This window comes from Schistocerca nitens, chromosome 9 (genome assembly GCF_023898315.1).
Source record: "Schistocerca nitens isolate TAMUIC-IGC-003100 chromosome 9, iqSchNite1.1, whole genome shotgun sequence".
Classification (NCBI taxonomy): Eukaryota; Metazoa; Arthropoda; class Insecta; order Orthoptera; family Acrididae; genus Schistocerca; species Schistocerca nitens.
In genome coordinates, this window is record NC_064622.1 from 205,861,921 (window position 1) to 205,874,560 (window position 12,640).

The window sequence follows — 12,640 nt, forward strand, 5'->3', positions numbered from 1 at the left end:
CCCCATAACATAAATCACAATGTTACTTTACAATAATACAATGTTGTATGCAGCAACAAAAATACTGTGTTTTCTGTTTAAAGCTTTGATTACATTTGTACAAAGAATTATTTTTAATTCTCTTTTAAAGAAAAATATTCTACATTTAAGAACTTTCAATCACAGTATTCACATTAGTATTATAAGATTTAAAATCCACAAAAAATAAGGCACTGGTGAGTATGAATACATGTCTATGTTTTCAGTCTCTCTCTGACACTGTTGGAAGTAAAAAGCAAAATAATCTTACATTTATGAAAGCTGTTCAAAGACAACCTCTTTTCAAAGAGAAAATTGCAACATATAATGTCTGTATTTAAACAGAAAATTTTGTTGCTAAGTATTTCTACAATATTATTTACAACAAATATCTGTTCTGGAAAAGGTAGTCAAAAATAAAACTTAAAATTAAATGATGAGAGGATAATGTCTACTTACTGGTACAGAAGGTGACAGCAGACCTACATTTATTGTAGCTCATCATATACAAAAGGACTGAAATAACGAATCTGTATCAAATTCCACTCCACTTTATGCGAAGATGCCTCTCTTGCTTCATGGACCTATGTGACCTTCCCATCTGGTCTCTCATAACACATTAGTTTTATAGTTATTATTCCTGTCTATGCTAGAGGAACCTTGTTTCAAAAGCTCTAGATTCTTTGTCTCTGCATACCTGCTATCACCTTGCATCCCAATAAGTGAGCACTGTATTTATTCCCATTTGGTATGAAACCAATGTAATTAATTAAGATGACAAACATGTAAATATTCCAGGAAACAATCACAGTGATGTATCAATAAAAGAAATACAATAGGTCACATTATCATACTGACAATATAATGGAAATTACAACAGTACACCAAACTGAATGCATGAAAATTATTATGTAAGCCGAAAGAATATATATATATATATATATATATATATATATATATATATTTTGCTCTGTTACAATCACTACTTCAAATGAATCATGCATATTTGAAAAATACAGTCCTGAGCTTTTACAGTGATAACTTCAAACATCAGAGAACATAGCTCATAGTACTATAATGTATTTTCAGTGCACGTGTGTGTGTGTGTGTGTGTGTGTGTGTGTGTGTGTGTGTGCGCGCGCGCACGCATAAAGTGAGGGAGCACAACGAAAATTTTGTCAATGCCATGCTCCTTGGCTCTTACTAGCCTGATGTTATATTCTTTTGACATGAGGGGAAAAAATTGCTGCTCGTACATAGTTGGCATTTAATTTTTCTCTATAATGCAACTGAACATTTTTCTGTGGTTTCACGTTTGATGTGTTACTTTTGATGAGAGAGAGAGATAGTGTTACAATGCAATGCTAAAGGCAACAGCTACACAATTCTGATGAAACAGAGATGCCTGGGATGATGATTATTTTACCTCCAGTCATTTATGCACTATAATTTGTAACCCAATTATGAAACCCTTATGGTGGTTTATCTAATTCACCAATATATTGCAGTAGATGGGATGTTCTTAAATTTTGCTTGATTTTATTTGTAGGTTAGCCGTGAATTAAATTTTCAAAGTGCCACTCACATTTGGAAGTAAGATTACTAAATGAAAATAACTTAAATAAAATCTACAATATGATAAGCGAAATTGGAGATATGCATTGGACTACCATTAATAAAAATGTTTCATGAAAAAATGGGGGGGGGGGGGGGGGGGGGGAGATAGGAAGATCAAGAACAAAGGTAGACAGACAATTCCACAGTTCACTACAGTACACATGCAAACTTTGTTTGTTTACTCACACATATTTTTTGCTTAATTTAAATTCAGTACATCATTTTGTAAAACTGTTGCAACTACCATAATTGGATGTACAATACTCTTATAAAATATAAACTTTTTCTGACATTGTACATGTTATACGAGCATTAATGAATAATTTACTAAAATCAAAACTAAATTTAACAAATTAGTTGCATTTTAATCTGCATAATACGCCATCGTATCAGAAACCACATTCTTTAGGGAAGACTGAACAGTACACAAAAAATAGACAATCTTCCACAACTGTGTTTAGACACAGGGGAAAAATTAGTAATCATATAAAAATGAGAGCCTCCAATCTCAATTACAATACAGAAAAACAACTGACAGATGTATGCATAGGAGTTGTCTCAGGCACTTAAAAATTAAAATATTCTATTTCTTTAGTACTTCTTCAGCATTGAAATATGTAATATTCAATATACTTTTTAAATATTGGATATTCATGTAATATTATGAAAAACATAGACTGCTACTCACCATGTAGACAAGACAGGGAGTCACATACTGGCACAACAAAAGGACTGCTATACATTTAAACTTTTGGAGAAAAAAGTCCTCCTCCTTTTTGTTGTGCCTGTTTGTGACTCAACATCTTCTCTATATGATGCATAGCAATCTATCCTTTCGTAATACTGTCGTTATTCCATCCTTATTTTTCCACTGTTTGATATTCATTTCAGTGATAACCTTCACACATAAAAAAGGCATAAATTCTAGTCCATGTATGCCTTCCTCAGTTTAAGAATATATGCTGTAAAAATATGCTGAGCATTTTAATACAGTCCGAAATAAGAGAGATATGCTAGGGAACTTTACTTATGGTTTCTGTATGTGCAATAGGTAAGAGTACATGAATAAAAATATTTTAACAATAATGGACATTCCTGGATGGACCAATACATAAAATAATGGTCTGGAAAACACCTTCCTATAATAGATTGATGTATGGAATACAGTAACACACAACAGAAAACAGTATCCTCTATAGCTTTCAAGCACTAGCTCTTTTTCCAGTAATAGTACACACACATTCTCACACACAACCATGAAGGCTCCCAAATGCACACTCCTGTGGCCATGAAAAGATTTGCCGTGGTCACAGTAATGTTCATTTGGATGTCTGTGTGTGTGTGTGTGTACTACTGCTGGAAAAAGGACTAGTGCTCAAAAGCTAGTGTGAATGCTGTTTTCTGTTACGTATTACCGTGATCCACGCACCAATCTGCAATAGGTGAGTGGTTGCCTTTTCCTTATTTTATGTATGAACATAAAAATTGATGAGTATTTCTAGCACTCTATATTACTTTAAGTGGGAGTAAATTACTTTCAAGTAGCAGACATGAGCAAATGTCTCGCCTATTCGATAAGGCAAAACAACCACCACATCTTTCTCTCTTGGAGATGCAAGATAATTCCTTGTCTCTTCTGCTCGATTTTTAACCATGTATGAGCAGTCTTTAAGAGGAGCTAAGTCTAACAGACTATCCCCTGATGGCAGATCTGACTGACTGCTGTAGTGTATTTTATAAGCTACATGAAGAAATGAAGTGGCTAACAAGTAAAGCAGATGCACAAAAAATTATGTACTTTGACAGGAACGGCAACTTAGGGGAAAAGAGTAATGTAGAATGAATGGATTCCCTTGTAAAAGGAGCTATGATGGACCACTAAGAGAAATGCAGTTTATAAAAAGTGATCAGTCCTCATGATGGTGAAAATAAATAAAATTCAGGAGCTAAGATTTTCAACCATGCAGCAAGCCAGATTTTTTTTCTTTTTTTAATGCTGCACAGAAATTCAGTAAAGCTCATCTATGACTTTATGTTGCTATTGAGAGAAAGTTGGTGGTTCAAAAGTGTTCCTAACTTCCACCCACTTTTTCTTCGACATTGTCTCCCACTTTTTCAATTTTCTTGCCCTGCGAAGAGTCATGTGCTGTTCTTTCGTGAGGTTTGATTTTTCCATGGCATGCACAATGTCTACAACTGCAGAAATATAAAAAGAAAAAACAATAAAAATCAGAACACAAAAAGGAAACACACTAGGAAGAAACATGATAAAAGGTTGGCTTAAAGAAATTACTGCTTGAACTGCGTACAGTTCATCTGTTCAAGAAAACATACATTTTAAAGAGATTACTAATGATGAACCAAAATTTTAATCAATAGTTTATGCCTGGTAACAGAAAGGTATTTAGCAAATGGAGTTATCAGTAACTGACAGCAAAGTTATTACATCCTCTGGTAATTCAATAGTGAGCAATTTTCAGGTCATGTGGGGGCACAGTGTTCTTGAATTGATTAGTTGAGGCAATTTAATTTATCTGAGTAACTCTTTCAAGCTATTTATGACTGTTAAAATTCTGCACATTTTACAGTTTGGTTGGTAAAAAATTCAAAGCATGGACATACCAATCCATAGGGCATTGTGCAAGTCTTCTCAATAGCTTGCTTAATAGACATCTCAGAGAAATCCCATCAAAGATATTAAATGTAATGAAGAAAATAAATGTATATTAGACTGAAACATTAAGTGGGGGGGATTAATTGCCACTATGTTAAATGTACTTATCCTATACATTTTTAGATAATAAGAGTTAGTATGTTAATCAACTATTTGAGGAAACTGCACTTGTGACAACGATATATATGCATGATATTTTTCTTTTGGACCATTTGTGGATATCTGTAAGTTAAGGATAATGAAATTAAATAATTCTTAAATTACAATTACATTCAAATGGTCCAAAATGACAGGGATTCTGGAATGGATACCTGTAATAGAAATCCTATAATAACTAAATTTTTTTGCACTTAAAAGAGTGTGTCTCCTTCCTTCTTTCACTACATAAAATGTATAAACACATCACTTACACTTGAAATGAAGCAAGATACGAACAAGAATGTATATTACAATTGATACTAGTAAAAAGTATAAAAGTTTGACATACTGTGAATATTGTCATTTAAGTACTACACGAAGCCACCACAGCACCAAACAAAGACCTTTTAGCCCGACAATAAGCACAACAGCATATTTTACAGTAAACATAATAAAGATAGTAAGTCAATCTCCACTATATTACACAAGTAACATATACATAAAATTATAACTAGATTCAACAATACTTTTACTATATAAATAAACTTCCTTTATGCAGATGACCTAATATCAGTACAAATTCGTTAATAGCTGTAACATGAATACTATAACAATGATGGATATGTATAATGTGACGCCTTAAAAAGGAGTCTTCAGATCTATATGGAATAACATTTGCTACCTACGTACATAACAGTTGGAAGATCTCTTCCAAATGTCAAAGTATGGCTACTATGACTAGTAAACTGGTTTATAATGACAGCAGTCTCCTCTGATACTACCTCTGCCTGCAGAGAAATAAGTAAGCTGCACACTACATTTGTAAAAAGGTTGTCCACTCTGTATGTAAAAAGGCTGCCCGCTTCATATGCAAGTAAGTTGTCCATTCATAAATAAGAAATCTGTCCACTATTTTCTTATGAGTGAGCTGCTCACTACATGTATAAGTAAGTTGCCTCTCACATCAAATCCCCCTCTGTTACCCTCTGCACCAACCATTTATAATCCAATTGCCATTGTGCAAGTACACATTACACTTGCTGTGCAGTACCAACCTTTGTTATGATGTAATTTCATAATTACTACTGCAAGATTTCAGTTTGCCAAGAGTTCTTCAAACACACGCATTTTTGTGAAAATCTTTACCCGAGACCATAACCCTAACCAGTATATGAAACAATAATGTTTGATTTAAAGCTTTGCTGAGTCTTTATATGTATAGTAATAGCTAAAGTACGACACTTAGGCTTTCTCAAAAACACATATCAAATGACAGAACACAACAGTTTAATATACGGCTGTAGTCATGTTAGTTTACAGAAAAGAAGTGAAAATTTCATAATAATTCTTAGTTCAACATAGCTCTATACTGTCAAATATTCTTTATTCACTGGAGTAATACTGTTTCCTGCTGCAGCTAACTAAAGTACACTTTAGAATTTTGGCATTGCATTGACTTACGTTTATTGCTCAAGTCACTCTGTAAGCACTTAAGTTTTATTAATCTAAAGGTTATAAAGTTCTATGTCTCCCTTTTAATTTTAATAGCAAATAATTTTTTGAGAGCATACAGCATTTATATAACAGGAACTTCACTAGTGAAGCACATGTAATCAACAAAACACTGTTTACCAGAGAGAGCCAAAGTAAACAATTATGTGGTGTACACCGCACTACACATCACACATTATCAGAAAAAAAGGTCCCAAAATAGTTCAGATACTGGGGTTAACTATTAACATGGAAAGTGTTTCCAAATTTTGCAACAAATGTAAGACATACACCCAAATTCTCTTGAGAAAATTATAAAATTACAAGGAGACAGAATGGCCTGCCACTATTTAGCATTATGAGGTGAAATTATTATTACTATTATTGCCAATAGATAGGTGGGTCACTTTTATCCTGGGACTTGAGGGGTCTGCCCCTCCTTTCTAACTTTCACCATCCTATCCCTCTTCCCCCCCTCTTCCTCCCCCTATTCCCCAGAGACAAGCAATAATTGGCTCAAAAGCTAAGTCTTTTTTTCTATCAGGAGTATTCTGAATTTCATCACCGGTGAAAGTTCAATGCTGGACTGCCCTTCGGTCTTCTCTTAATTTTATAAACACTCAAATCAATCAGTAAAACATATTAAATCAGCACCAGACAGGAACATATGCTACTGATCTAACAAACAGGTACCTTTAATAACTTGGATTCTAAGCAGTGCACTCTTTTGAGACATAATTTCAAAATAAATTAAATATAAGAAAGGCCTCTGACATGTGATGGTTTAAATTAACACTCAACAGTATGCACTAAGTTGCACAACAACTTTTTATGTGAAACTTTGAGATTTTCATAATAGAATCAAATAGAACTGAAACACTATAAAATATTGAAAAATTAACCATTTACAGTATTCCAACAAATACTAAAATACACACAAGTTTACAACTAATGCCATTTATCCATATTATATTTGAGTCAATGACAACGTCAACAACAACACACTAACCAGACAGATCTCCACATAAATAAACTTCATGGCATACATCTGCTACATCATATATCCCTATCAACACAAATAAGATAAAAACATTTTGTCTGATAAATGTACACATGCCAAAAAGAAAAAACATAGTAATATTATAGATTACATGTAAAATGAGACAGAGCACATAAAGCTACATGATGGGTAAGCAGGGGTGGTGGCAGATGGCACTAATGTTTTGGTATAACCAAAACTACATTTTGTACTGCACTTCAGAGGAAAAATAAAACTCAAACAATTTATGAGATTCAGTCAGTTTTCTTGCAGAATAGAATGCCACATGGCACTTTTCTTCAATCAGCCAAACACTCAGGCACAGCTTCTAAAATCTTTGGTCTGTTTATGAGAAGGGCGTCCAGTCTTTGAGGCGATCTCCTGAAAAACAGAACATTTTCTTCCCCATATTATATACCCTTTTGCTTTCCTGCATGAGAGGTATTTAATGTAAACCAACAGGTCTGTTAGTTCTTTTTAACTAAACACCAATAATGCAAATTATACTAACACTATGCAAACTTGTGAAGATGATTAAATAACTATACCAGTGCAATATGTTAACATGCAGTGGAGAGCACATAATGATGTTGGACAGCAAAAGCTTCAGTGAAAAAAAAAGGGGGAACGAAAGTCCATCAATACAACAGCAAGAAATTCCCTTTTACTGCATTTTATATTAGAAAAACGGTGCCAGCATGGTGACAACTGTAAATAAAGGGCAGAGGATAAGATGAAGCAGCAGGGAGGGGGGAAGATGGATTGGGGAATGAGGAGTATACACTATGTAGCCACTGGGAAAGAAAGAAACTGAAGACTTGAAGTGGCAGAATGTGGGTAAAATTAACACAGAAATAATATGGGGATAAGGGGAAGTTGGTGAATAGTGGAAGGCGGGAATGAGAGAGGACACAAGCATTTGTGTATGTGTCAAGGCTTATGTCAACAAACACAATAGGTAAGTACTGGTTTTGTATGCTGGGGTTAGGCTAAGGCCTAGTGACTGTCCATGCATTCACATTGTCTAACAATGGAAAATCCAGTATGGGATAGTGATAATACGTTTTAAATGGATAGACTGTTACTCACCATATAACGGAGATGGCGAGTCGCAGATATGCCCAACAAAAAGACTGTCATACATGTAAATTTTCGGCCAAAAGGCCTTCATTGGAATCAAACAACACACACACACACACACACACACACACACACACACACACACACGCAACTCACACGACCACAAATCTCTGGCTGCCGAGGCCACATTTTCTGTTTGACTCTGTTCAAAAATATCAAGTGTCTTCGACATGTTCTACTCAGTGATGAAGAAAGTAAGGCATAAGAAAATCCTGTAGACAGAGATCTGAAAGAGTGTATGATGTACATATATTCTCAAATAATGAAGCTAATATAAACTGGCAAACTAGTGTGATAAAAGAGTCCAATTGTACGTTGCAGACCCCACGAGTGTATCCACAAGAAACTTAAAACTCACTGTGATTTACTGTTTTAGGGTTGACAAGAAAGGTTGATCTGATAATTCTGATAAATGTAGCAAACAAGAGAGAATAAATAAATTCCTTAAGACAAATGATGAATACCTCATGGTGAGAACAATGTTCCCCATTTTAAAAGTGAAGCTACACTTTTCCATCATCTCTAGACGCTCTACAAAGTTTAAGGTGTTAGACAGACAACAAAAGCAAATTACCATAAATCATTAACAGAAAAAGAGGAAATTGGTAAAAGAAAAGTAGTTACAACTGGCATTCTCGAAACAGTGGATTGCCTATTTTATATGTGGACAGTGTGTAAAATAAGGGAAAGGAAACCACTCACCTCAGATGGATCGATGTGTGAGGCACAGTAGTACATAACAGAAAATAGCATCCACACTAGTTTTTGAGCACTAATTCTTTCTTGAGCAATAGCAGACCTACGCACACACACACACACACACACACACACAAACAAACACTCTGTGTGATACTCAATTATTGAAGGCAGTTGCCTGAGCTGTTGGAGGGAGTGTTGGTGAGAGGATGCAAGGAGAGGGAAGGATGCAAGGAGAAAGTATCAGGAAAGAGACAGGTCTTTGCACACATGACTTTGCGGTCGCACAACAACATGAAAAAAGTACAGTGTGTACAACAAAAAGTGATGTAGGAAGAGGGGGAAACTCGAGTGGGAAAAGGAGAGAAAGGTAAAGATTAGAGAGAGAGAGAGAGAGAGAGAGAGAGAGAGAGAGAGAGAGAGGTGGGTACGGGAGGGGGGGGGGGGGTTGTTGAAGAGGGCAGTGCATGATGTGGACAGATAAGTAGTAGAATGGACAGAAGAAAGAAGGGAACAGGTATTGTGAGACTTTGGGAACAGGTCAGCTGAGGTTTAGGCTGGGGGGATTTCGAGAGTGCAGGGTGTGTTGGAGAGACTCCCATTTGCATGGTTCAGAAAAACTTATGCTGGAAGCAAGTATGCAATCTCTGTTCTCTCTCCCCTCACTCTCTCCCTCTTCATCTTCAACTTTCTAACCCCACCACCCACCATTTCTCCCACCCTCTTTCTACAACTCTTTTTGTTGTTGTTGTTGTTGTCGTTGTGGCTGCGCCCACCCGTAATGTTTTGTGGTTTGGAGCCGAGTGGAGAATCTAAACCAGAGCCTACGTCAACTCAGTGACGAAAATGGTTGTAGATTCCTTGACCTACGCTATGGGGTGGAAGGTTGTAGGATGCCCCTCGGTAGGTCAGGAGTGCACTACACACAGGAAGCATCAACATGGGTAGCACAATACTTGTGGCGTGCATGTGCGGTTTTTTTAGATTAGGTTCCTCCCCACGGGAAACAAACTGTTGGCCTGAACAATTACCAGTTTATGTCACAGATGTGGGTGTGCCAACTGTAAAAATTGTTAATTCACCTAAACAGGTCATTCCAAAGGATTTAAATATGCTTAATCTCATGTTAGTAAATTGTCAAAGATCCCCGAGTTACTCTCCAAAATAATCAGTAGCACTACCAACATTGTATTAGGTACCGAAAGCTGGTTGAAACCAGACATAAAAAGCAGTGAAATTTTGAACTTGGATTGGACAATGTTTAGGAAGGATACAACTGTCAAGTGTCATTAATGAATATCATCATAGTCAGCTCCAAGCATTCACCACAGGACACAAAGATATTGAGCATCTTTGGTCAAAATTTAAAGGTATTGTCCACCATGTGCTAGAGAAGTATGGGAGGGAAAGGATCCACCTCGGTACAACAAACATATTAGGAAGTTACTGAGAAAGCAGAGAATTTTGCACAGTTATTTTAAACGTAGTCACTGCCCCACTGACAAACAGAAATTATGCGAAATGAAAGCAGCTGTCAGAAGGACAATGAGAGATTCTTTTAACAAATTTGAAAGCAATATTTTATCTGCAGATTCTAAAAATAGCAACAAAAAATTTTGGTCATACGTAAAATCTATGAACTCTACAAATAATTCAATACCTTCTCTTGCTGACAGTATGGGTAATGTAACATGATGATAGACAGAAGGCCGAAATTCTAAACATAGCTTTCAAAAACTCGTTTACAGTAGAGGACTGCAGCACCATTCCCCCTTTCAATTATCGAACAAACGCACGGATAGCTGACATAGTGTCTCGTGTATCTGAGATTGTAAAACAGTTAAGATCCTTAAGACGGCAGGAAGGCATCTGGCCCAGACGGTATCCCCGTAAGATTGTATGTTGACTATGCTATAAATATAGCACCATTCTTATCCATCATCTATCAGAGACCATTGGAACAGCGGAAAGTTCCATGGGACTGGAAAAAGCCCAAGGTCATAGTTACCTATATAAAGGGTAGAAAATTGGATGCACATAAATACCGGCCAATTTCAGTGACATCGATTTGTTGTAGAATCATGGAACATATTTTGTGTTCAGATATAATGACCTTTCTAGACACTGAGAAGCTTATCTGCAGAAACCAGCACTGTTTTAGGAAACAGTGGTCATGCGAGACACAGGTGGCCCTCTTTGTGCATGATATACAACAGGCTCTAGATACCAGCTCCCAGGTTGATGCCATATTTCTCGACTTTTGAAAGGCGTTTGACTCAGTTCTGCAGTGTCGCTTGCTCCAAAAAGTGCATGCTTACAGTCTATACAATGACATATGCTGTTGGATAGAAAGTGTTGTAACAGACATGGAGCAGTATGTCCTCCTGAACAGGGTGACTTTAACAGGAACAAGCGTAACTTCAGGTGTGCCCCAGGGCAGCGTAATAGGTCTGCTGCTTTTTACGATTTACATACCGTATTTACTCGAATCTAAGCCGCACTTTTTTTCCGGTTTTTGTTATCCAAAATACCGCCTGCGGCTTAGAATCAAGTGCAAAGCCAAAGCAAGCGGGAGTTCTGAAAAATGTTGGTGGGTGCCGCCACAACTAACTTCTGCCGTCGAATATATGTAGCGCTACAAAGGCATGATTTGTAGGCACAAAGATAAATACTGGCACCAAAACCTCTCCGTCAGTAAAAAAAAAAAGAGAGAGAGAGAGAGAGAGAGAGAGAGAAAGGTTGAAGACGAGCCTTTTTCCTCCGCCCCGAGTTTCGACCACTGCATTTTGGTACATTATCCAACGAAGTAAATACAAATTCCATATTGTTCATCTTCGAATGTAGCTGCATTTCAATGTACTACAAAAATGCGACTGGCAAGACTGTTTGGGATGTTTGTCAATATGGCCAACTCTGCGTTCTGAATTTTTTCCTACCTGTGAGAAGAGATGGTTGCTAATAGGAACTTTTATGAATTGTGAATCACATGCAGTATTCTCTTCACCATAAGAATAATACGAATATAAACATTTTGCCATGTATTGTTTCGTGTTTGCTACTATCTCATTTAAATCCTGTCTGCCTAATAAACTACGAAACTAGAGTGAGACAACAGAAAACGCGGAAGAATATACATATCATGTAATGTTTATATTTGTATTATTCTTATGCCTAATAGTGATTCAGTCAGAAATGAAGCACAGCAATTGACTAGATTTTTAAATCTAAGATGACTCTAATTTCTGTGCAGAATGTAATGAACTAAAAAGCCGCCTGCAAAGATTTTCAAACGGAGAAAAATTTTCGTTAAAATTTCGTTCAGAACATCATCTATCATACGCAGTCTATTATTTGGTTCTTGTTGATCATTATCAAAGAAAGCAATAGTGTAAGTAACAACAAATGTTTCGCTAATGAGACGATTCCTCTCTATTTTTTATTTGTAAGCGGCAGTAGCGCGCACAAAAGCAGGCCATGCCGCGAGCGGCGACAGGCCGTAAACACGCACAATCAGAATGCGACAAACAATGCATGACACAGTACAGTAATGCATTTTCAGCTTAGAGTGACGTAAACACCTATAACAAAGAAAACGGCGCTTATCAGATCAAAGAAAAATAAGCAATCAATTCAAACCAGACGAAGCACGTGAAAAGGAAGGGTACCCGTATAAATACGGACGGAGCGCCTGACGCATAGCAATGGCTACCTGGTAAAGCTTAACTGCTAAGCTTACGACTCAAACCAAACTACTGTAGCTGTATCGTCATTCATTCGACCTAAATTGTGTCTCATATTACAATGGACCAACTTTGTTTCGATTTGGA

The 12,640-nt window shown here is 36.4% G+C and overlaps 1 protein-coding gene across 2 annotated transcripts in view; it reads right to left on the reverse strand.

Moving 5' to 3' along the window:
• Nucleotides 1-1,112: 1,112 nt before the first annotated feature.
• LOC126203234 (uncharacterized) overlaps nt 1,113-12,640 on the reverse strand; it is a 171,646-nt gene continuing 160,118 nt past the window's right edge. The window contains exon 12 of one of the 2 annotated variants that reach the window (XM_049937480.1): nt 1,113-3,831. In XM_049937480.1, coding sequence (XP_049793437.1) covers nt 3,674-3,831 — 158 coding nt within the window. In that variant the 3' untranslated portion in view covers nt 1,113-3,673. Of the gene's footprint in view, nt 3,832-7,008; nt 7,359-12,640 lie in introns of those variants that run through there. The other variant, XM_049937481.1, reaches the window with a different exon arrangement.